Below are 26,818 nucleotides of genomic sequence, written 5' to 3'. Positions count from 1 at the left end.
TTGGTCGTGTGGGTGGCAGCCACTCGATGTGTCCCTTTCACATCGATGTTTCCCTCTCTCTCTCTTCCTCCCTCTCCCTCCCACTCTATCTGTACAAAAAATGGAAAAATGTCCTCGGGTGAGGATAATATATATATATATATATAAAAATATTTACAAAAAATTCCATGGAAGGCTTGAGGAAACAGAACGGCAGAATGCTGGTAACTGTCAAAGATGGGTAGTGAGTACAAGAGCAGATTGTCATGCTATTCTTTCTACCTTTAAATAGGTTTAAAAGGCCCATATTACAAATTTAATAATAGCCAAGCGAGAAAAGAAAAACTGTTTCAATCTAGTCTATGTCCCATGAAATGACTTTAGAAATAAACCCTGTAATCAATATTCATTCAGCTTGAACATGTTCCCGGGAAGGCAGATGGGCAGAGATAACCTCCAAGATCAGACACTGGAATTTTATGAGGTTCAGTTGAATTTTCAAATTGAAACTAATAAAAAGTAACACATTAGTATAAGTGAAAATGTATCAAAGTAGAAAAGTTTACACTTCATTTTGAAAATCTAGTTATCTTAGCACATTGAAGTGCAAAGTCAGAGGAAAAAAGCTGTCATGTATTCATGGCTCAAGGAAAGATAAGCCCGGAGACCTACAAAGACAAAAGCAGTCAGACTTAGGCAGGGAATACAGACAAAGGTCTAACAGGGCATATGCCAGCTGAATATATTAATACTAAACAAGTTGCTTCCAATGAGAGCAAACCCCAGGCCTGGGGAAAAGGCACAGTCAATGTGAAATAGAAACGCAAGCAATGATATGATCAGTGTCCACAATAATGAGCAGTAATCAAAGAAGAGTGTGAAAATGTAACAGAGAAGACACAGAAGTGATGTAATCCTGGAACCATGAGCCGGAGGCAGCAGTGCCCAGGATGTTTATGCTGGAAATTCGAGGACAAAGAACTGAGAATCAGGGCAGGGTAAGCAGAGTTCCCACGGCGTCGTGTACCAGCCCCAGCCTGTCTCATAGCCCCATCCTGTCTCACAGCCCCATCCTGCAGCACTTTCCTCCAGGCCTACCATGAACCAGGGAGAACTCTCAGACCTGTTCCAGGAACAGTGCGTCTTAATCCTTTATGATCATAGACCCCTTCTGAAAAACTGATGAAAGCTATGGATCCCTCTTCCAATCCCAGAAAATGCACAAAAATTGTATATAAAGGCAAAGATTCCCAGACCCTCCCTGAAGCATTTAACTGGTTCCCTTGCTCAAAATGCATCATTCAATTGAAAGAACCTAGTCTGAGTATCTCACATAATTCCAACTCAGGGAGAAGAATTCTACAAGGAGCCCTAGTCCATTCTCACTCTATGACGTGATGTTCTGGCCACCCCACTAGTCAACTTGTGTCCCCTGTTGGATCTGGTCCTCTATCCTGTCCCTCTCGCTCCTGCCAGGCCACTGTTCAAAGCTGACTGAGTCCCTCCCTTCACCTGCCTCTCTCCAGCGAGGCCCTGGTCCTCTGGTGGCCTGCTCCACACTGACTCAGCCTCTCTGCAACCTGTCCCTCCTTTGGCTACATCCCTCTACCTCTTCTCACTGTTGACATGAGTCAAGCGTCACGCAGTGGTGATCCCTACCTACTGGGAACACACATCAAGCTCTCAAGTGGTCCCCTGAAACCACCCCTTTCTAAGCTGAAAGTGAACGAGAGAGCACTCCAGGCCTCCACCCCTACTAGGGGGTGGGCAGGACTCACAGGAAAGCCCTGCTGCACTTCCTCTGTCAGTGGCCACAGTGCCACAGTCCAGGGGGCAGGATATATGGTCAAAGAGGGGTCAAAAGCGCCACCCACCTGCCACTCTTATTTCAAAACAAGGTTTACATTATTTAATATATTTCTAGTTACATTCAACCATGCCTCTTCTCATGAAAACATCTTGATAAAGTAGCCTACATTATTGTGGTCCACAGACCAGCTATGTCTACACCACCTGAGAGTTTATTAGAAATACAACTTCTTGGGCTCCCCCATCCAACCTGCTGAATCTGAACCTCTGGGGAGAGGCCCTGAAAGCTGTGCTCCAACAAGCCCTCCAGGAGAATCTGACGAGGCTGATTCCAGCAGCATTGGCTTATACTCCCTACTTTGTCACTTTCTGCTTACTACTCACCCGAGGCAGTCTTGTCTTTGTTCCCACTACTCCACTGTTGCCACAGGTCACCATGAGCTAGCTGCACATTGGCAAGTCCAGTGAATACTATTCAGTCCTTATCTTTCAAATCCTTGGTGCAGCTGTATTCAACACTGCTGGTTACTCTTTGAACTCAACCCCCTAGAGGTTCTTTACCTTTTCTAGTGTCAGAGATCCCACTTGGGAAGTTGATGGCAGCCATGGAATCTGTATATATACACAACCATTCAGGAGTTCATGGATCCCTGAAATCCACCATGGACTCCCAATTAAACTCCCCGTTCCACTTTCCTAGTTTTCATGGTGACTCACTCTCTTGGTTCCTGACCTCTTCTTTCCGTTCCATGTTAGTGTTCCCAGGGTCCATCCTTGGCCCCCTGTCTCTCTCTTTCTACACCTCCTCCTGGACGACTTCATTCACATTCCTCGATGTTACTGTCCAGCATATACTGATGCTGCTACATACTCTCCAGACAGGCCTCTTCTCTGACCCTCAGACTCATATCTGTCTGCTAGTCACCTCCACTTAGATGTCCTACAGGCACCTCAAGTTCCTCAAGCCCCAAACTAAAAATACCCGTCTCAAATCTTTCAGTTGGAAATATCTCCATGGACCCAGTTATCAAATCTGGAAATCTGGGGCTCGTTCTTGATTCTTTTCCCCATCCCAACACCAAATTACATTATTCTACCATCTGAAGTAGTCCCTGAACTTTCCCCCTCCTTTCCACTCACCCCACATCTGCGTTCAGGCCATCTACTGGAAATGATAATCTCCTGGTTCCATCGTTTCCCCTTATACCCAAATATATCTCCAGCCACCAGAAGGAATTACTACAACAGAGGAAATATGTCAAAGATGGCTATTATAATTATCTTATTTTGGGTAGAAAGGATTAAGTGGAGAACATTTAAAATGTATGGTTCTGAGTTCTCTTTAATTAAAGATATTTTAGTACCCATAGATGTTGATATATAAGAAGGTATGATAGAATAATACCCACCACAAAGATATCTATGTTTTAATACCTGGTACCTGTGACTATGTTGGCATACATGGCAAAAGGGACTTTGTGATTAAATTAATGATCTTGAGGGGCGATAACCTATATTATTTAGGTGGATCTAATGCACTCAGAAGGATCCTTACAAGAGAAAGGCAGGCAAATTAAAGAAAGGGAAGGAAACATGATGTCAGAAGCAGAGGGGAGAGAGGAATTCAGAGAAAGAGGTATTGGAGGGAGAGCAGGGGGTAATTTGAAGATGCTATCCACAGGCCTTAAAGATGGAGGAAGGGGCCGCTAGCCAGGGAATGCAAGCAGCCTCTCCAGGCCATTTATTATAGCAGCAATAGGAAACTAGCACAGAGGGGTTTACTTATATTCATGCCTATTAATTCAATATGTAAATCAAACCCTACAACATATTAGGATGTCAAAAAGAATTACAAAGCAAAGATCTACATCTGTCTCTCAAGCCTTTTCTGTTTGGACTGTGACAATGACTCCATAGATGCTGTCACAATAACAGAGCAGATCACGTCCTTGTGAACATACCCTTGTCCTCTGTGCTAGAGAGAATTTTTGCTCACAGCTAACTTGCTCCCTTTGTCTAACAGATTTGAAAACCCTTCTTCAAGTTCTTAAAATTCTTAGGCTCATCACAGTCCATTTCAGTTTCATCCTGGGTCTGTGACTTCTCTGGCAGAACCATATAGAGGCTAGTCAGAAAAACCAGGCTAAGACTCCTTATTGTCTCTCTTATGTGTCTCAAGGCACTGAGACACTCACTTGGTGTTAACTGCTCATTGCTTGGACTCAGTTCCTTTACCATTTCCCCTTTCCCTACTTACCTAAACTGTCTAGGTTACATATGCTGGGAGGTGGGGCTTATGTACCTAATTATGAGTACAAGAAATAAAAACAGACTAAGTGAACACCTGATGGAACCTAAGGAAGTAAACAGCAACCTTAAAGATCTGATCACTTCATCCTACAGATGATGAAACAGAAGTCCAGAGTGGTTAAATGACTTGGCTAAAGTCACAGCTAGAGAGCTAAGACTAGGAAGCCAAATTTCCCATCTTCCAACACTGTAATCGCTGGTAAAGGTACTTCAATAAACACTGATTGATTTTGAAGTTTAGAAAAAGGAACCTATTTATCTCCTGAAATTTAATTAAGTGCCCCTCACTGATAACTCATCCACAAAGAACACAGAATCCACTAACGTAAACCTTAGTAGAAAGCAGGTATGGGGCTCATTACAGCTACCAAATGAAGATGAAGAGAGAGGTGAAGGGGCCAAAGAAACTCTACCAGGGGAAATGCTTTCCCAGTAAAGAGTATAATGAAAAAGTGCCAACCTAAGTGCAGTTATTTATAGTCACACAACAAAGGGATGACTTCAATGACACCTCCCGAGCTGGGAGAAAAGGCATTTCACAGATATCTAGATCAAGAGACTGTGTCTAAAAGTTTGCCTGGAAAATGACATGGCCTTTATCTGACAACAAGATGCCTGCCAGGCCCAGTTACCCTTGAGAAAAGACAACTCCATTTTTAAAAAATAAGTTTTTATTGATTTCTTAGAGAGAGACAGAGGATGGGAGAGAGAGATAGAAACACTGATGTGAGAGAGAAACAGATGTTTCTCTGCTGCCTCCCACACACCCCCAACTGGGGATCGAGCTCCGTGACCAGGAATCAAACTGGACCTCTCACAGTCTATGGGACGACGCTCAATCCACTGAGCCACACTGTCCAGGCAAGTAGTTTCATTCTTTTTTTTTTTTTTTTTTTATCCTCACCCGAGGACATTTTTCCATTTTTTGTTCCGATAGAGTGGAAGGGAGAGAGAGAGAGAGAAACATCCACGTGAAAGGAACACATCGAGTGGTTGTCACCCACATGACCAACCAGGGCCGGGGACAAACTGCAAACGAGATACGTGCCCTTAGCGGGAACCAAATCTGGGTCTCTCTGGACCGCAGGCTGACGCTCTAACCGCTGAGCCAAACCGGCCAGGGCGAGCAGTTTCATTCTTAAATGTGAATAGAAAACCAAGAAACACCAACCACTTGTGGAAAATCTGCAATATGGAAGAGAGAAAGGTCAAAGCAAATAAGCTGAAAAATACACATATTAGGAAGTGAAAATTTGCAAGAATGGTACTTATCTTTTAGAGATACATGGGGAAATACTTGTGGATAAAATTATATAATTACTAGGATTTGCTTCAAATTAATCTAGCAGTGCTGGGGGTTGGGGAGGAAATGCATGGGGTCATAGATGGAAAACACTGGCTTTATGTTGAAAATTGTTAAACCTAAATATTGAATGCATGGGTGGTTATACTATCCTCTACTTGTGTAAGTTTGAGATATTTTTATTATACAAAAAGGGGCAAGGGGAAATTATGGAAAAGGGTATTCTAAAAACAGCTCATGGATTCAAATACTTGCTAAGATGAAAAAAGCCAATGGAAGAGCTAAACAATGAAGTAGAGCCCTGGCCGGTTTGTCTCCGTGGTTAGAGCGTCAGCCCACAGACTGATGAGTCGTGGATTCAATTCCGGTCAAGGGCACGTACCTTGGTTGCAGTTCATCCCCAGCCCTGGTCGGGGTCATGCGGGAGGCAACCAATTGATGTGTCTCTCTCACATCGATGTTTCTCTTTCTCTCCCTCTCTCCATCTCTCCCCCTCCTACTCTATCTGAACAAAACTGGAAAAATGTCGTGTGAGGATTAAGAAAAAGAAATGAAGTACATTTCCAGGGGTGGGGGGAGAGAAAATTTTAGAGAGACATAAAGAATATAAAAGATCCCTGTAGGAGGTCCAATATCCAACCAATAGGAGGTCTCAGAATAAGAGGACAGGGGGGGGAAAGGGAGGGAAGTGTCATTAAAAAATATTACAGAAGAATTTCTTAGCTCTTAAGAACTTGAGCTTCCAGAACTGAGGTACTTATCTAAAGGACTTGAGCATCTGGGGGTACCTTGACAAGTTACTGTGAAATTTTAGATGAATCAAGAATAAAGGTATAGTAAAAGATTCCAGACAGAAAGAAAAAGAAAAACAGATTTCTTAGAAGTGACCATCCAAGAAACAGTCTATTCTTAGACTTCTAACTAGCATCTGGAGTTGATGATGATAAATAGCACTAAAGGGACAGAAGTGTAGACGGGAGAGAGGAGCTCTGGAGAGGGAGCTGGGGTGTGAGCAGGGGAGGTGAAAAGTCTTAGCAGGCGACAGTCTGAGAGGAGAAGCTGTGAGGCAAGGGTTCCAAAGGGGAGGCAAGTTCGGAGTGGGGTGAAGCTCTTCTAAGGGGTGAAGCTCTTCTAAGGTCCTAACAAGAGGACAGTTTCTATTGGAGGAGGGAGTTTTTAACTGAGGGATAGGTTCTAAGCAGGGAGAAGGTTCTTAGATACTCTTACTCTAAGTGTGAATTAGACATATAAGGAGCTGGAAATTTTCTCTTATATATCCAATTTTTAGATATTACTCAAAAATATCAGAACAAGAAAGTAAACTAAGAAAAGGGATCCAGGAAACAATGACTCCAACCCAGAGATCAAAGAAGTCCCGCAATGGCAGCTGTGCATCAGGTATACAGGATGATCTGTGCAGACTGTTACACAAATGTGGAGATTTCCAAAAGAAAGCTCCCTGAGAAGAAAGAATCAGACTATATAGTACCCAGAGTTTTAAAAGGAATGAAGGCAAACAGGTCAAGGGGGAAAGATAAATTAGAAATTGAAGGAAAAATACAAGTTTAAAATTTTTTAAAAAGCAAAGCACTAGCTTTTCAGTTAGTAATACTCCCATTATACAAAGTGGAGTATATAAAATACTGTCTTTGGCTTATGAAATAAAAAAAACAACACATCAATATGAGTGTAAGTTTTCATTATAATAATCTAACAGAAGGTCTAAAAGTACTAGAATTATAAAGGGAGGAAAGAGATGATACTGTATCATATCACAGCAGAAGTCAACAGATATATGTCCAAAATTGATAAAAATCAAGAAATGGCAACACAAATAGAATATTTAGCTATATGGTATATAAGATATTTAGCTATATGGAAGAATCTCCAGAAGAAGCAGAAGCTAAAATTAGTTTGTTCTGGTGAACCCTTTTGTATTGACTGTTTTCTCAATTTGGTTGCTCTGGGCCAGATTGCCAGGGTTGGAATCCCTGGCACTATCGCTTGCTGGCTTTGTAACCTTGGCAAGTTATGTAGCTTCTTCATCTCTAATTCATCATCTACAAAATGGAGATAATATCTATGTTATATTAAAAGCAATCCACATAAAACATGTAAAAGAATGCCTAGCATATATGTTCAATAAATATTTTGATAAAAAATAAAAAATACATTAAAATAAAATGAATAAATGTTGAGCAATGCTATTAAAATAATCTAGAAGAAAGTAAAATATGACAAACCAAGAGTAAAATCATTAAAACGCTTCCTAGGTAAAATGACCATGTGGGTAAGTCCCTTCTGTCTATCCAAGCCTACCAATTAGCTTTGTGAACTTACCAAAAACTCTGCATTCTCCTCCAGAAAATTTCCCTATCACTCCTAGTTCATTGTGATCAACTCTAACTCCTAATTCTGCATACTCTCCACTCCAGGCCACTTCTTTCCATTAGCACATGGCTAACACACACCACGTAAAGCTTCTCTTCTCCAGAATAAATAGCTTCAATTCCTTCCATCATTGCCCACAGCCCATAGGTCACCTTGTACACCCTCTGGAATTACGTTCATCCTCAATAAGCTAAGGAGAAACACTGATATTGATGTAAGAGAGACACATCGATTGGTTGTCTCCCACACATGCCCCAACCGGGACTGGGGATTGAACCTGCAACCTAGGTATGTGCCCTTGACCAGGAATCAAACCCACAACTCTTTGGTCCATGGACTGGTGCTCTAACCACTGAAAACCACCGGCGAAGGCGCCACTAGAATTCTTTTCACTGAAAGCTCCCTCCCATCCATTCTAGATGGGAGGCCTCATGTTCCTGTCTTCTTTCCATTTGTGCTGGTACATTTACCTCCAGGCTGCCATCACTTCTCAAATATCTTCTACAGCCCAGACTTGGCGCCTTCAATGTGCCCTCCACCATGTCCCTTTAGCCCCTTCTTATATGAACTGTCATATCATCTCCACTCTGATCACATCTTTCCCCTCCTCTGGCGCCTATAGAACACAGCCTCACTCCCCAAAAGACTGAAATGCCAGGATGATACCTGGTCCACAACTGACCTCTGCACTGGATTCCTTGTTTTCTCCATTCACCACTACTTTCTGTACCTCCCTCCCTCACCTCTTCCCTTAATGTGCACAGTGCTTCCCTTCAAAGCTTCAGGACTGCCTCAGCGAAGCTTCTCTCTGATCAGGATGCTTCCCCTCATGGCACTCTTCCTGTGTACTCTGTGATTCAAATGATTGTCCTGTCCCCCATACTAGAACACCGTCTCTACAGACCAGCACCACAGGAGCAGGACTGCACTTTCCCATGCCACAGAGCTCCTGCTGGAATGCCTGAAAACCATCAGCTCTCAAGAGGTACTTGGGGAAGGGGTGAGTAATGAAGGGAGGCTGTTGATGATGGTGCCATGGGACCCTCTTCACTCGTTCAGAATGCTATTTTCTTTGGCAGCCATGCCTAATGTTTGGTACATTCTGAACCAGCAGTTGCCACAACATCTTTGCTCTTGATCCAAACCAGGTCTCTCCCACTTCCTGTCCTTGTGTGAGTTTTCTGATGCTGAGTGCAGGACTTCGTATTCTACCTCTACTAGAAGTGCTTTAAGGATGGAAGTTTGCAAGTGCCTGATGGTAAAACGTTAGAATTGGAAGGCTCAGAACGGCCATCTAATTTCACAGGTCTCTTTTCCATCTCCAAGGGGCCCTCTAGCTCTGCTCAGACAGACCCTAACAGGGAATTCACCAGCTCCCAAGATGACCCACACTCCTGAGAGACACAGTAAAAAAATTTGGCATGGGAGTAAAAAAAGCTAGGCCTGAGGTGCTCCCTACAAAGCCATTCTCAAAAAGCAGTCAAACATATACACAATGGAGTACTACACAGCTGTAAGAAAGAAAGATCTCTTATCCTTTAACACTATGTGGAGGGACCTGGAAAGTATCATCCTAAGTGAAACAAGCCAAACAGAAAAAGACAAGTATCATATGGTCTCACTTACTTGTGGAATATAATGAACACAGCAGTCTGAGGAATGGGGTAGTCCCAGAGACGTGGAAGTGGGGTACAGACTGACAATCCCCAGAAGAGGGGGTGGTGGGGGAGAGATAAACCATGGAACTTATATGCATGTATGCATGAACAATGGACATGGACAGCAAAGCTGGGGACAGGGCGGGGGGGGGGGGGGAATCAGTGGAGGGGAAAGGAGAAACATCTGTAACAAAAATTAATTAATAAAAAATAAATTTAAAAAAGCAGTCAAAAGTGGCACTTTTTGCCCTGGCTGGTTTGGCTCAGCAGTTGGAGCATCAGTTCAGGGACCAAAGAGTCGCAGGTTCGATTCTGGTCAGGGGAACGTGCCTCAATTGCAGTTTGGTCCCCAGCCCTGGTTGGGACCATGCAGGGGGCAACCGATTGGTGTCTCTCTCTTGCATCAATGTTTCTCTCTCTCTCCCTCCCTCCTACTCTATCTGAAGATAAATGGGAAAATATCCTCGGGCGAGGATTTAAAAAAAAAAGTGGCACTTTTCTGTGTGCTCCCCATGTTGGAAAAGCTTAATGTCACTTATGGTAGGACAATTAGTAAATCTTTCATATCAAGCCAAGTTTTGTCTTCCTATTATGTCCACTTACTGGTCATTCTCTTTGGAGACCATAAAATAAACTCACCTATTGTATGTTAATCATTTAAATAGTTGAGAATAGCAATAGCACTCACTTCATACATCTCTTTTCCAGACACGAAGTATGGCAAGGGCCTCAGATACTAGCATGCTGGGATAGGAAGGACATAACTCAGACTCTAAACAAAGATGACAATGAAAGGTACAGAAACAGAATTAAGAAAAATGTTCTAACACTATTCCAAATGTTTCCAGCTATGATGGCATCTGTTATAAAAGCTCTTCGGTACCCCTGGTAAAATCACTACTACTGTGGATGGAGATATGTGAGGTCTTAACCAAGTAGGTAGTTAGAAAATATCCATTTATGGCCCTGGCTAGATTGGCTCAGCGGTTGGAGCATTGGCCCGTGGATCAATGAGTCGTGGGTTCAATTCCGGTCAAGAGCACATACCTTGGTTGCAGTTCATCCCCACCCTAGTAGGGGTCATGCAGGAGGCAAACAGTTGATGTGTCTCCCTCACATCGATTTTTCTCTCTCCCTCCTTCCCACTCTACCTGAAGAAAAGGGAAAAAATAGAAAACATCTGTTTATGAAAGTTTGAATGTAGTATATATAAACACAGGAATACTGCTTCCATTGCATGCAAACCATGGGGAAAGCAGTTTCAAATATTAGCTTGGGATTTGCTATAAATCTTTAGTCTTCTGATGTATGAGTGAAAACATCAACTTCCATCTTGACTTTTTAGATTATCCCCAAGAATACTTCCACCCAGAGGTGTGTGTTTTTGTCACGCCCTATGAAAATTCAAACTAAGGGAAAAGACTGTGTGGCAGAACTATGGATGTATTTGCTTTCTACCACTGAGCTCCCAGCCAGAGGAGCTGCAAGAGATTCCTAATTCACTGCAAATTGGCCAATGCACTGTCACAGCAATATTAAAAGGGCACAACTCTGCAGAACAGTGAGTGGCTGCAATAGCTAAATACCCTTTGGTGGGCCTCTTCCCCTTTGCCCATTGTCTCCATCCCCTTGCTGTTCAAACAGCAGCCTTCTTCGAACAATCATTGCTCCTCTAGTTCCTAACGTGGTGCTACGAAGGGATGCCACTCAAGGGACTCAACACCCCCCAAACCAGGCTGGAGTCCTCCCTTAGGATTTTTCAAATGGGTGCTATGGTTGGTACAGGAAGAGGAGGAAGGTGTGGGATAAGGAAGAGCCCTCCCTCAAATAGAAAGGCTATGCAAATGAATGCCTAGGCACTCCTTATAGTGGAAGAGAACAAAGCAGTGGTGAGATGGAGACACTGAGGCCCTCAGAACTGCAGGTACCTGCCTGAGTACTGGTTGTTTAACTCCTCCTTTGACTTGGTGAGCTACACCAGGATCCCTTCTGTACAACTCTTTTTTAGCTGATGCTAGATAAAGATGGGCTTCTGTCCCTGGCACTAAACAACAGTCCTGACAGCAATACAAGAGCCAGCCTGGAGGGTATGGTTTCACAGAGACTGGTCTGGCATTTCCGCTATTTTACACTTGATCCAACCAACATTTACTGAGCGCTAATCATATGCCAGGCATGGTTCCAGATGCTAGAAAATACAAAGATGAAAAAGATATGGCCTTTGATCTAAAAAAATTCAGTCTACTACAGTCAGAGGCTTAGAACACTCATCCCACCAAAGTGTCTAACATCTTAGGAGACAAGATGGATACAAGTCAGGAATATCTAACATCTGAGAACAAATTTTAAATGGTCCTACTTAGTCAAAATTAGATTGTCAAAAGAATCTAAAAACCTGGACTTTTTTTTTTTTTTTTTTTAGGTACATGCCCTTAGCAGGAACCGAACCCAGGACTCTCTGGTCCGCAGGCCGGTGCTCTAACTACTGAGCCAAACTGGCCAGGGAAAAACCTGGACATTTTAAGTGACTAACTCAGCACAAGTACAACAGACGAGAAGGGGAACAGAGAGAACACCAATGACACAAAAGCCAAGATATGTAACAATTGCAGCAGCACCGGAGTATGGTAATCATGGCCCATTTAGACCCCAAAACAGTCACTACTGGTGATAAGTCAAACACTCAAGATTAAAAATACGTGGGAAACCACATCTAAAAATCATTAGACTCCAAAATATCTGACAGACTGACAAAGCTGAGAGGTAAAGATGATGGAAAGGGAATTGTTGCCCTGCTGGGTTTTCCAAGATCTGTTTCTAGCACGGACCCTGGAAGAACTGGACATTCATTAAATGGCAGGATATACCAGGTCACAGTCTAAAATGTCTGGCAAAAAGCCACCAGGGCTCCATTTGTACTGGACATTAACAGCAGCCAAATAAGAGACGTCCTCTGGCTCAAATCTCAGTCAATGTCCCCAAAAGACATTGAGGCCAGGGTCACAGGGTCAGGGTCAGTGATGAAGGCAACATTTACTTCTGATACTGACAGGTTGCTTCTGACAGGGCAGACAGCAGTAGTTTGTAGCTCACCTGTGAAAAAGTCTGGGATGAATAGGTCTTTTCACTGCCTTCTCCTCTCAAGCCTCTTTTGTAGAGGGATGTAGGTAGCAACAAAGGAGAGATTTATCACCAGGAGCCCGTTGGGCAGCTGTTTTCTTGTTGTCCCTTGTTTAACTTCTCTCAAGAGAGCAGAGTTATCTACCCAGCTAAGCAGGTGTTTAAGGCAGGTGATTTTGTTTCCATTAATTTTCTTAAGTAATAGTAAACCAGACTAGAGGGTTATCTCATGTACTCATGGGAAACCTTAACCCTGTGCTTGCTAAACCACAAAGTATATGCTGTGGTAGGAATGTTAACTTCTGCTCCCTGTTGGTTCTAAAATCTTCAAATCTCCAATTCTAATAGTAAGCAGAACATGAGAGTCACTGCCCATCCCTACCCCTGGACATTTGAATTTAGTCTTCTTTAATGACGTGTTAGTTATAAAGTGAAGTTGGAGGCCTTCAAGAAAAATCAGATAAGAGAAGCATTACTGCTCATTTTAAAACTCAGATAAACTATCACATTAATGACTATCACAGTTTCTTTTTTTTTTTTTTAATCCTCACCCGAGGATATTTTTCCATTTTTTGTACAGATAGACTGGGAGGGAGAGAGAGGAAGGGAGAGAGAGAGAGAAACATCGATGTGAAGGGACACATCGAGTGGCTGCCACCCGCACGACCAACCAGGGCCGGGGACAAACTGCAACTGAAGTACGTGCCCTTAGCAGGAACCGAACCCGGGTCTCTCCGGACCGCAGGCCGACGCTCTAACCGCTGAGCCAAACTGGCCAGGGCGACTATCACAGTTTCATGTTCCAAGCTACTGTGAGGGAGAGGTTAACATAAAATATGAAAAAAATTCTTTTTATTTTAAAGCCTAAGACTTGATAAACCTATAGATTCACCGCCCAGCTCTGGATGGACTTTCCAATCTTCTCTATGAGAAGGTCCACAGTGTATGCATCCTGCACTAGATCTGTGTCACTAGCCTCTCAGTAGGAATTTTTCTACTCTTCCTCTCAGCCATTCTCAACTGTAGAGAGCCACTATCCAATGGTGGGCCGAGGAGAACCACCACATTTTTATATATGCTGTACAAAATCCTGAAGTCTTTTATGCTTTAGTCATTTGATTACCTTTACTTTTCTCCTACTGTAGGGCCATTATCACAAAAAGCGAACATTCGATGGCACATTTCTTTCTCTTTATCTGTGTAGTCTCTGTAATAGCTGTAAGGAGAAATACACAGTAGTTAGAGAAGGTCTGTCTTTGTAAGAGGTGACATCTGGTGGCTGGAATTCTCCACTCAGGTCCAGAAACACTGAAAATTCAGTGGGCTTTAAACTGAATCAGGAGGAGGTGGAAGCAATGCTGGAGAGACCAGAGACACAGTGGAGGTTCCCAAGAGCTATCAAGGAAGCCCTTGGACAAAAAGTCCATTTCTGAAAAGATGGCAGCACCATCAGTGAAGCTGCCAGGTGGAGTCTTGCCAAGTGATACCTCACACTCAATAGCTACTAACTTATTTTGAAATTTTCTTGCTAAGAAATGGTTAGATTCCAAAATTTCTACATTTAACCTGACAGGATACTTATAAATATCAGAAAGAAAATTAAATTGCTGGACAGTTCTAAAAGGCCCAAAATGCAACAGTTGGATCCAAATATAAGAGGTGCACATACCTCAGACTTTTTTTTTTTTATTCTCACCCATGGACATTTCTCCATTTTTTGTTCAGATAGAGTGGGAGGGAGAGAGAGAGAGAGAGAGAAACATCGACGTGAAAGGGACACATCGAGTGGCTGTCACCCGCACAACCCAACCAGGGCCGGGGACAAACTGCAACCTAGGTACATGCCCTTAGCGGGAACCGAACCCGGGTCTCTCCGGACCGCAGGCCAACACTCTAACCGCTGAGCCAAACCGGCCAGGGCCCTCAGACTTTTTTAATGTCAAGAAAGCTTTAACTATGCAATTTGGATTAAATGTTTAATGTTAATAGGACTAGAGAAATTCATCAATGCAGAAAAACAACAACAAAAAAACCCATCTGAAAAACAGTGGATATATTATGAGATGATGGAATATGGGTGCTTTCTTTTTTTTTTTTAATTTTTTAAAATTTTTGTTACAGATGTTTCTCCTTTTTACCCCATTGGCATCCCCCTCCCCACCCCACCCCCGCCCCGTCCCCGGCTTTGTTGTCCATGTCCATTGGTCATGCATTCATGCATATAAGTTCTGTGGTTTAGCTCACCCCCTCACCCCCTCTTCTGAGGGATGTCAGTCTGTGCCCTACTTCCATGTTTCTGGGTCTACCGTATTCCTCAGACTGTTATGTTCATTATATTCCGTATATAAGTGAGATCATGCGGTGTTTGTCTTTTTCTGCTTGGCTTATTTCACTTAGGATAATACTTTCCAGTACTGGCATTGGGTAATTTCTATTTACATGTTGATATTTTTGGTTTTCTACAATAAACATGAAATTTCTATAATTATAAAAAGTTACATTACTGGCCCTGGTCAGGTGGCTCAGTTGGTTGGAACATCATCTATACACCAAAAGGTAACGGGGTTGATATCCAGTTGGGGCACATATGGTTGATGTTTCTCTTTTACATCAATGTTTCTCTCTCTTCCTTCCTCTCTCTAAAAATCAATAAAACCATATCCTTGGGAGAAGATTAAAATAAATACATTTTAAAAATAAAATAAAGTTACATTCCTGGAAGACTGGTGTATATATATAACTTGGATAACAAGAAAGTCACTCTATGGGTATGAATCAGACCTGAAAGATCAATTTCAGATCAAACCAGGGTCTGTAAGGCACCTTTCTACGGTCAGTTGAGAACCATGGTTCTCTGTTGATAAGTAGAAAGAGTATCTGAAGAACAAGTCATTTAAAAATATAGCTCTAGGGGGCGCTGCCTCATAACATGTGCTGGACAACATACCCCGGTAGAGAGATCAGAACTGTAGATGCATCACGTATGTCTTTCTCTGTTAGCTGGAGTGCAAACACAGGTCTCACCTGGCCAGTTTCTTCAGTTCATTATTGATGTCATGATTGAAGGGCTGTTCCTTCTGGGCTCGGACTAGAAAATCCCTGGCCTTCTGATACTCAGTCATGAGGAGACAGGCCTGTCAAAGGACAGAATTTAAAAGCACACTTAGGAAAGAACATTTTTGCAGTGCCCAAGTTGAACACTACTGCCACCTTTTCTTAGGCGTTTGTTCCAAGTCTCTGCCCTCCAACTCACCTGTCCACACCGGAAGAGGGCTTTGGCATTCTTTTGGTCAATGATCAGAGCCTGCTCTCCATAGTGCAGGGCCCTGGTGGGTTGCTCCAGCTTCAGGTATGTAAAGGAGAGGTTAAGAAGAACAAGAAGCTTGGCGGCCTCCACCAGGTGCTGCTCTTCAGGGGGTGCTGATCGCCTGCGAAGAAGCAACAAGGCCTATGGAGAGGAAAGACAGGTAGTCAAGAGGAGTGACACTCTTATATACAGAAAACCCTGAAAATCCACACACACAAAAACCCTTTGAGCTAAAAAATTAGTTCAGCTAAGTTTCAGGATATCAGATCAACATATGAATTAGCTATATTTCTATACTCTAGCCATAAACAATCCAAAAATGAAATTAAGAAAATTCCACTTACAGTATCATCAAAAAGAATAAAATAAGTAGTAATACATTTAAAGTGCAAGACTTGTACAATAAAAACTATAAAACATTGTTGGAAGAAATGAAAGAAGACTTAAATAAATGGAAAGACATCTCATGTTCATGGATCAGAAAATTTAATGTAAGATGGCAATATTTCCAAATTGCTGTACAGATTTAATGCAACCATACCAAATTTTCAACAGCCTTTATTTTTGCAGAAATGATCAAGCTGATTTGAAAATTTGAGGGACCCCGAATAGCAAAACAATATTAAAAAGAAAAGTTGGTAGACACACTTTCTAATTTAAAAACGTATTACCAGGCTATAGTAACCAAGCCAGTGTGGTACAGCACAAGGACAGACATCTAGATCTATGGATTAGTAATGATAGTGTAGACTGAAAGTCCACAGACAAACCTATACATCTAAAGTCAACTGATATTCAACAAAGGTGCAACACCATTCAATGGAAAAAGAGTAGCCTTCTCAATAAATGGTGCTAGGACGACTAGATATCAACATGTAAAAAAAAAAAGTACAATCTAAAAAAAAAATCTACCTCACACCATGTACAAAAATTAACTCAAAATGGATCATAGAGCTAAATTAAAGAACTGAACTGTAAGACTCTAAGAAAACACAGATGTAAATCTTTGTAACCTTAGACAATGGTTTCTCAGATACAACACCAAAAGAACAAATAACCAAAGAATAAATAAATTAGACTTCATCAAAATTAAAAACTTTTGTGCTACAAAGGACACTGAAATAAATGAATAAAGAAAATGAAAAAGAGGAAGGCTGATGTTTAAGAAAATCATTACAATCACCAGTTACTGGTTTAAGCTGACAACATATAATGGTTTACTACTGACATTATCTATGCCTACAAGTAATTTATTTTGTATTTTTTAATAAAAAGACAGTTGTACATTCCCAAAAAGATCAAGAGTGAAATTAACCCACAGACTGGGAGAAAATATCTGCAAATTATATTTGATAAAGGTTTAGTATCCAAAATATATAAAGAACTTTTACAACTCAACAATAAAAAGACAACCTGGTAGCCCTGGCCAGTTTGGCTCAGCGGTTAGAGCGTCGACCTGCGGTCTGGAGAGACCCGGGTTCGGTTCCCGCTAAGGGCACGTACTTCGGTTGCAGTTTGTCCCCGGCGCTGGTTGGTCGTGCGGGTGGCAGCCACTCGATGTGTCCCTTCACGTCGATGTTTCTCTCTCTCTCTCCCTTCCTCTCTCTCCCTCCCACTCTATCTGTACAAAAATGGAAAAATATCCTCAGGTGAGGATAAAAAAAAAAAAAAGACAACCTGGTTAAAAAACAGGCATAGGATTGAATAGACATTGCTCCAAAGAGGATATACAAATGGCCAATAAGCAGTAAACCATTATATGTTGTCAGCTTAAACCAGTAACTGGTGATTATACTGATTTTCTTGATAAGATAGCCTCTTCTTCATTTTCTTCATTCACTTTTTTGATAGTGTCCTTTGAAGTACAAAAGTTTTTAATTTTGAAGTCCAATTTATTTATTCTTTGATTATCTGTTCTTTTGATGTTTTAACTAAGAAACCAGTGGGGACATCCTGAGCATATCTGGAACTGCTGGACGGTGAGAGGCATGATCACATGGAAAGTAGTGTCAACAGAGGCTTTCGTTCTACTGCTATGCGAACATTTAGGAAGAAACAGTGATAGGTACAAAGAAAACCAGGCAAAAAAAGAGGCAATTCAAGGGGCAGAAGGGGGCTGCTGCACAAGTAAGCATAGTGAAGAGCTGGGCTCAGCAGGTATAATATTATATAACCTTCATAACATAAGACTGAATACTGACTTTTTAAAAATTATGACAATACTGAGAAAGCAGAAGTGAGAACTAAAGCCTCATCTTCTGTAATGAAAAATAAAAATGTCAAAAAGAGCAACTAAAGTCATGTCATTTATAAATGCAGAATATCACAGAAATGCAGATATAATTAAAAAATGACTGCCTCAGGGGATCAGTCCTAGGAAATAAGTGATGGAAGGGGTAGTCTGTTTTTTATGAGAAAAATTTTTTCAAGTGAGCAGGCTCTCAAGAAACTTTACAAATAGTATCCATGATTCAGCCTAACTATGAGCCAAAATCTATACTATCCAAGTTTAAGAACCTGATTTTGTCAGCATTCCAAAAGACAGGCACATACATACATGCTTTCCTCTTTCTCTCTCTGAAGCACATTCATATAAGACGAATGTGACAGATACTATTAGCTGCTTACCCAGTATCTATTCCCCTCCCTCTTCCCCTATTTCCATTCCATTCAAAGCAGCAATGTACTAATCTAAAAAGTATATTTCTGCCCTGCCGGTATGGCTCAGTGGATTGAGCATCATCCCATGGACTAAGAGGTCGCCTGATTAAATTCCTGGTCAGGGCACATACCTGGGTTGTGGGTTCGATCCCCAGTAAGAGGCATGCAGGAGGCAGTCAATGTTTCTCTCTCACATGGATGTTTCTATCTCTCTCTCCCTCCTGCTCTCTCTCAAAAAAAAAAAAAAAAAAAATCAGTAAAAACATTGTTTAAAAAGTGCATTCCCCAGCTTCCTACCTATACATCTCAGGGTGTCCATTTAAATGGCCAATGAAATATAAAGGGAAGTAATAAACACACCAGACTCCTCTCCTCTCTTCTTTCTGTCCAGATAATCATGTGATGCTACAAGTTGAATTATCTTCTTAGGGGTACAAAACAAGGACACATTTAAGAGTAACTGAGTAGAAAGACAGAAGGAACCAAGATTCCTGGTGGCTTTGTGGAACTGCTATATAGCCTTGGACAGCCTCCTTTTTTTTTTTTTTTTTTTTATCCTCACTTGAGGACATTTTTGCATTTATCTTCAGACAAAGCGGGAGAGAGAGAGAAACATCGATGTGAGAGAGACACATCGCAAGGTTGCCACCCGCACAACCCCAACTGAGGCTGGGGACAAACCTCAACCGAGGTATGTGCCCTTAGCGGGAACCAAACCTGGGACTCTGGTCCGCAGGCCAGCACTCTAACCACCAGGGCCACCTCCCTTTTTATGTGAGGAATAATTAAGTATCTAGTTTACTTAAAGAACAGTGTTTCAGGATTCTGTTGCTTCCAGTTAAGAACACATTTGGAATGATTTAGGCTTAGTATGCAAATGAGATATAAAATCAGACTACCCCTAAACTGTCCTGTTTGTGTCTAGAACATAAGGGACAAAGTCTGGCACACAGAAAGTACTCATCATATTTACTGAATGAGTTACAAAGCACAGTGACTTCCTGTCAGCATAACCTACACAAGAAGCCAAATCACCATCAAAAGCTTGGTGAGAAGGGAGTCTTCTCAGAGAGTTAGATGAATCTCTACCATCAGACAGGAAATGAAGACGGCAAACTTAATAGAGAGGGAGGTGAAAAAATCAGTTGGTAGAGGACCTAATACTAAGATGAGAATTAAAAAAAATCTTTTTACTTAAATACATTCATACATACATACATACACAGAGGTAAGTACAGAAAATAAGTGTACAGCTCAATGAATTTTCACAAGCTGAACACCCCATGTAATCAGCTCCAGTACCAGGAGAACACCATGCTCCCCCCAAATACCTTGTCCCCTTCTCCCAGCTATCTGGCATGAAGAGGTTTAATGAGATTTTTCTTAATGACTGCATATAAAAAGTAGAAGAGACAAGGTCTATATCTTTTAAACAAGGAGTTTTTCAGGGTCTACACATACTTCTTAAGCATTCTTACCCGTTTATATCTCACTTTGGCATCATAGAAACGATTTTGGCGGAAAAGGTAGTTGCCAAACTCCCGTTCAGTAGCTGCCACTTTTAGGACCTTCTGAAGTGGAAATTGATCTTGTTGTTCCTGAGGACCAAAGACAAAGATGCCCAGTGAGAAAACTGAACGTCATGATGTGGATGTAATTACACCTGTTCCATGTTTCTCCAGATTAGGAACTTTTGTTTACTGCCGTATGTGTCAAGCATTGGGGGAGGTGCCTCTACTGAGCTCATCTCTGTGAATCCCAAAAGAAGTCACAGCAGTTCGGTGTTATCACTGCCCTCACTTTACAGCTAGAGCCAAAAGGAAATCTACTTTTATAGTCCTCCCAGAGATGCTCCCTAAAGCAGCAGTTTTCATGGAATTACAAACTGATGGAACTTGTCAAGCACAGAAATCAAGATGATTTATTTGACAGGTCTTGGTTTGCTCAGGGCCCCACTGGTCTTTATGGCCACCATATGCTACCTTGGATACATATCAAAACCACTCATTGAGCCTCTTTTTAAAAAGAGATACCCTGTCCCCTGACCCCACTAATCTAATACAGTATACCAGAGGTGGGACCCAGGCATCTGCAAGAACCTCTGTTTTTTGTAAAGATGAAAAAAAGTCAGATCCCTCACTTGAGGTCCTGACAGTTTAGCTGGGGAGACATCAGACACAGATGTAAACCTAGGGTGGACATCTAAGGTCACATATACGGTCAGTGTGAGATAGAATGACAAAGTGTGCATATGACTACTAATGAGATTAGAAGCCCTATCTCTAGAGTAAAGGTTAAGCAGAGGCAACAAAGAAATGATAACACTAAAATTATGAGAATAGAGGCCATATATCCCACTTTGCCTGGGATTATCCCAGTTTACACCTGATGTCCTAGTATCCTATTCAGTGAATAGTCCCTTTCACTCTCAAGTATCCTGGGTTGCACAACAATTTATATGGTCACCCTACTGATGAGCTACCAATGTTTGACTTGCTGGAAACCAAACTTAAGGTTAAGAAGCAAATGTTCACTGTCTTGACTTCCGGTCAAGATGGCGGGATAGGTAAACGGGTATCGTGTCCTCCCACAACCACATTAAAGTTACAACTAAACTACAGAACAACCATCATTCAAAACTGCCTGAAATCAAGCTGAATGAAAGTCCTACAACTCTGAAATTAAAGCAGCAGCTGCATCCAGACTGGTAGGAGGGGGGAAGTCAGAAGGGCTGGCCCCACACCCACATAGCGGATAAAAATCAGGAGGACACCTCAGCTGGGAAGGTCCTCCCTGAGGACTGAGGGGTCCCTGTCTCACACCAGGTGCCCCGCTCAGGGTTCCAATGCCAGGAAAAATCCCCATAACTTCTGGCTGGAAAAACCAGCAGGAACTGAGGCTCAGGGAAGCTGACGTGGCTGGAGCCCCAGCCAGCTCCTTAAAGGGCCCGTGCACGAACTTATCAGACTCTCTCCCTCTAAGCTTGGAGGGGAGGCAGCTCAAGGGGCACCAGAGACATACAGGGAAGAACTGAGCTGTTTGGCACTGGAGCGAGGGCTGGACAGGGGGCTTTCTCCGGGACAAACATGCTGTCAGAGGACTTTGTTCCTTTGGTGAGCCCTTCCCTGGGGCGGCAGACAGAAGCCATATCTGGGGCTCCAGCAACCTGGCTCACACTGGTAGCCCCGCCCTGCTGACTCCCTGAGGCCACGCCCCACCCAACTTTCAGGCCCACCCAAGCTGTTGCCACTTGCTTAACCACAGGATTGGCCTGTCTTGGATCCTGCTTCAGGTTTTTCCTAAATTCTTTCAAACAAGCAGCATCTGGTCTCAGCTAGCCCCATACCGCTCATTAAGTAATATACAGAAACAAACACAGGGAGGCAGCCAAAATGAGGAGACAAAGAAACAGGTCCCAAATGAAAGAACAGAACAAAACCCCAAGAAAAGAACTAAGTGAAATGGAGATAAGCAACCTAACAGATGCTGAGTTCAAAATACTGCTTATAAGGATGCTCAATGAACTCAGTGAGAACCTCAGTGAACTTAGTGAGGGCCTCAAGAGCATAAAAAAGGACCAGTCAGAAATGATGGCTGCACAGTCAGAAATGAAGGAGGCAGTAACTGAAATAAAGAATAATTTATACAGATTCAATAGTAGAATACGTAAATCCAAGAAGCAAACCATCGATATAGAATATAAGGAAGCAAAAAATGCCCAATCAGAACAGCAAAAAGAGAAAAAATTCCAAAAAAAATCAGGATAGTGTAAGGAGCCTCTGGGACAGCTTCAAGCGTGCCAACATTCACATCTTGGGGGTGCCAGAAGGAGAAGAGCGAGAACAAGAAATCGAAAACCTGTTTGAAACAATAATGGCAGAAAACTTTCCTAACTTGGTGAAGGAAACAGACATACAAGTCCAGGAAGCACAGAGAGTCCCAAATAAGATGAACCCCAAGAGGCCCACACCAAGACACATCATCATCAAAATGCAAAAGGTTCAAGACAAAGAGAATCTTTTTTTTTTTTTTTTTAATCCTCACCAGAGGATATTTTTCCATTTTTTGTTCAGATAGAGCGGGAGGGAGAGAGAGGAGGAGAAAGAGAGAGAAACATCGACGTGAAGGGACACACCGAGTGGCTGCCACCCACACGACCAACCACGGCCAGGGACAAACTGCAACCGAGGTACGTGCCCCTAGCGGGAACTGAACCCAGGTCTCTCTGTACCGCAGGCCGACGCTCCAACCGCTGAGCCAAACTGGCCAGGGCCAAAGAGAATCTTAAAAGCAGCAAGACAAAGGCAGTTAGTTACCTACAAGGGAGTTCCCATAAAGCTGTCAGCTGATTTCTCAAAAGAAACTTTGCAGGCCAGAAGGGAGTGGCAAGAAATATTCAGAGTAATGAAAAGCAAGAACCTACAACCAAGATTACTCTATCCTGCAAAGTTGTCATTTAGAATCGATGGCCATATAAAGAGTTTCCCAGACAAGAAAAAGTTAAAGGAGTTCATCACCACCAAACTGTTGTTATATGAAATGATGAAGGGTCTTTTTGAAGAAAAAGATAAAATATATGAACAAACAAAATGGCAATGAATACATATCTATCAACAATGGAATCTACAAACAAAATGAACAGGCAGAACAGAAACATTCTCATAGATACAGAGAACATTTTATTGGTTGCCAGATGGGAGGGGACTTGGGGGAATGGGTGAAAAAGGTGAAGGGATTAAGAAGTACAAATTCATTGCTAGACTGACAAACCTCAAAGGGAAAGGGGTTGAGGGGGGTGGGAAGAAATAAACCAAAGAACTTGTATGCATAACCAATGGACACAGACAATAGTGTGGGAGAGGGGCGGGAATGGGGAGGAGGGGTCAATGCGGGGAAAATGAGGAACATCTGTAATACATTCTACATTCAACAATAAAGATTAAAAAAAAAATGTTCACTGTCTTGCAGAAAGAAGTAGGCAAACGATGACTGAAAAATCAGCTCAAATTGCTGGTCCATAACAAACCCACAGCCTGACCTTGGCCTAGCACAGTTACCCACATATAAGAGCCAATATTAAGATGGACAGTACTAGGAAGTGGGGGAACATCCACCACCACCACCAACCCCAGGAGCCTCAGGGATGGAACCTGGACCAGAGGAGAATCCACAAGGCATGATAATTACCCAAAATACAAACTCAACCCTCTCTATATGAAGTGCTGACATTTGTGTTCCAGAACTTACAGCTGACAGGGCACAAAACTTGTCTGATTCAGCAGAATCCAGGAAGTCAAGTAGCTCAATCTCAAACAGGACAGTGGTGTTTGGGGGGATCAAGGGCGGGCAGCCTAGTGTTCCATAGGCATAGGTTGGTTTGAACAGAAATCTGGCCAGCTCTCCCCTCCGCATGCTCAGAAGGCCCAGCTCCATGCCCCAAAGTGTAATATCTGGAAGAAGGGACAAAGAACTTGGTTGAAGCTTGCCCAGTATCCTGTTCCAATGCTATTTCTTCCCTCTTTACGTCCAAATCTCTCCACATGATCTTTTTTTTTTTTTTTTTTTAATGAATTTTTATTTATTTTTTTTGTTACAGACATTTTACCTTTTTACCCCGTTGGCACCCCCCACCCCACCCCACCCTCCACCCTGTCCCCGGCTTAGTTGTCCATGTCCATTGGTCATGCATACATGCATATAAGTTCTGTGGTTTATCTCTTCCCACCCCCCCACCCCCCATCCCCTCTTCTGAGGGATGTCAGTCTGTGCCCTACTTCCATGTGTCTGGGTCTACTGTATTCCTCAGACTGTTATGTTCATTATATTCCATATATAAGTGAGATCATGTGGTATTTGTCTTTTTCTGCTTGGCTTCTTTCACTTAGGATAATACTTTCCAAGTCCCTCCATCCACATGATCTTTCAAGCCTTCTGCATTGTGGCCCCAACTCACTTTTCAACCTTGTTTCCCACTGCCACCACCATTCCAACTCTAACTTCTCTAGGTTCTGCAGCATTCTAGCCTCTACATCTTTGTTCACACAGTTCTTTCTTCCTGAAACATCTTCCTCCTCATCCCATGCCCAGCTTCAGCCCTGACTGAAATCTCATTCAAATTTCAGGGCTTGTGTCAAATGCCCCTTCTTCCATGACACCTTCCCTGATCTTCCTAGCTGGAATCAACAGTGCCTTCATAAAGTACTCCTGCAACACTGCTTATACCTCCCAGGAACTTATCCGATTCTACCAGGTTAGATGTCTGAATGCACGAGTCAATCTCCTCCACTACACTGGCTGAGATGTTCTAATCATCTGGGTACATTCACTCTTTTCACCATGCATTGTGGGTAGTAAGCATTCAACAGATATTTACTTAACAAACAAACAAACAAACAAAAACACAATGCCCAGTGGTTAAGTCAGGCTGCAAAGATAACCTTGCCAGGTAGGACATTTCCCAAATACCTAGGTTTCGAGAGGAAATGTAGGAGAGACCAGCTGGTTTAGCAAAACCCAGCCTCAAAAAAACCAACTCAAAGAATCTGTGCCCTGGAGAGTTTTCCAGTCCTAGGGCATTGACCTTCACTGACTCCCCCAAAAGAACTCCTCTCCCAGCTCATAATGTGAACTTACCCACTCCAAGCTTCATGAGTCGAGGAGTTTTCCTAAAGCAATTCGAGTCAAAAGGCTTGTCCATGTGCTCCAGGTATCCAGAGTATTTCACTAGGACAGAGGAAAGAGACACAGAAACATGGACTAACACCTTCACCTCTACAACATCACGTCTCTATCACACAAAAACAACAGAATTAGATGTCCTTCAACTGCCCCACACCCTGAGTGATAGGAAGAAATCTTTGCTCAACATTTGGAGGCCTGCCCTTCCGCTCTGAGGTTCAGAAACTTGGCTGGTGGGCCTCCAGTGTCCCTTGTTCACAGTGGCGTCGTGCAAAGGGGACATGGGGTTCCCTTGCTTTCCCTTAAAAATTCGAATTCCAACAAAGCATGTTCTATCTGATAAAAATGCTATATTTTTGAAAATGTAGCCTCTCCTCCCCCCAAAGTAAAGGGTCGTGAAACCGCCGTCCTCTCGCATCGCCAGCTTCTCAAGGACAGAGGGCACCGGGACCGCGGGCCGTACCTAGCACGGAAGCATCGGGTGTCACCAGCTCACCCGCGCCCTCTCGGATGACGTCCTTCAGCACGCCCTGGTCCCCGGAGATGTCCTGCATCCACTGACTTAACCTCTGGTACGGAGACTTTGGGGGGCAAGACACAGACTTGAGAGCCCTCAGACTGACCCAGCCCGGTGCCCGGCCCTGCCTCGCCAGCGCGGGCCCTCACCTGGCCGGGGGCGCCGTCCCCTCGCTTGACGCCCGGAGTCCGGGGGTTCCCCACCATGTCCGCGCGGACAAGCCCGGGCGCCCTCCCCGAGCCTGCGACTCCAGGAAATTCCCGAAGGCGGCAACCCAGCCGCCCCTTTATACCCCGCAGTCTGCTCTTGACCCGGGCATTCGGTCCAGGGGCCGCGAGGAGCTCAAGGCTTCGTCCCAACCGCAGCCAACGGCTCTCGCGGGGGTGGGGGCACGTGACAGGGCGCGCAGAGCACGGTGGGGCGGGTCATGGCTCCGAGCAGGACGCACACATGCTGGGGACTCTCAGAACACCTTGCCGCACGTGATGGTGGGGGTGGGGCACGTGATGGGGAGGCACTGAGTGGGTCACGTGGCCATCGCCCCCTGGTGAACACAAGGCCCCAGAAACAGCCTACTGCTGGAGTCTAAGTTAGCAGTGGGTTATTTACACTTTTAATTTTTTTTCTTGTGCTTTTCTGAGAAATTTAGGCCAGGGCTTTAGAGTGAAACTGCCCAGTTCCTGAGAAAACCAGGTGATGATGTCCCTCAATTTTACGTCAGCAAACCCAGAATATCTGCTGCACCTGCTCCCTTGCAATGCAAAGGGAGGATGGTCCTGGATTCCATCCCCTCCTGCTTGTTCCTTGGGCCCTTGGGCCCTTGTCTACCCCATCTCTCCTGCATCAGTCTTGCCTCGAATATTGGATCGTTTCCTTCTGCTTATGTGTCCAAAAAAATCTCCTACATTAAGAGAAATGAGCTTCCTTTTGTCCCATAGTGCCTTCCTGCTACAGGTGGCCCCACTGCTACTCTTTACAGAAAAACTTCTCAAAAGAGTTGCTATGGAGGCCTTTTCAACTACTCTGTCTCCACTTCCTCACCCTCCATTTTCTGTTCAACCCACTTCAATATAATCACTTTTCCC

The 26,818-nt window shown here is 43.2% G+C and overlaps 1 protein-coding gene across 1 annotated transcript in view; it reads right to left on the bottom strand.

The window, feature by feature from the left end:
* The window catches only part of FKBP6 (FKBP prolyl isomerase family member 6 (inactive)), a 28,334-nt gene extending 2,395 nt beyond the window's left edge, over window positions 1–25,939 (bottom strand). The window contains exons 1-8 of the mRNA XM_036280483.1: window positions 25,883–25,939; window positions 25,680–25,797; window positions 25,172–25,261; window positions 23,786–23,988; window positions 20,017–20,136; window positions 15,824–16,018; window positions 15,595–15,704; window positions 13,694–13,786 (exon numbers count right to left, since the gene is read on the bottom strand). Of these exons, the coding sequence (XP_036136376.1) occupies window positions 13,696–13,786; window positions 15,595–15,704; window positions 15,824–16,018; window positions 20,017–20,136; window positions 23,786–23,988; window positions 25,172–25,261; window positions 25,680–25,797; window positions 25,883–25,939 (984 nt within the window). The 3' untranslated portion in view covers window positions 13,694–13,695. The remainder of the gene's footprint in view (window positions 1–13,693; window positions 13,787–15,594; window positions 15,705–15,823; window positions 16,019–20,016; window positions 20,137–23,785; window positions 23,989–25,171; window positions 25,262–25,679; window positions 25,798–25,882) is intronic.
* Window positions 25,940–26,818: the final 879 nt, after the last annotated feature.

Source organism: Molossus molossus, unplaced genomic scaffold (genome assembly GCF_014108415.1).
Source record: "Molossus molossus isolate mMolMol1 unplaced genomic scaffold, mMolMol1.p scaffold_m16_p_3, whole genome shotgun sequence".
In the NCBI taxonomy this organism is placed as follows: domain Eukaryota; kingdom Metazoa; phylum Chordata; class Mammalia; order Chiroptera; family Molossidae; genus Molossus; species Molossus molossus.
This window is presented reverse-complemented; position numbering and strand designations above follow the sequence as displayed.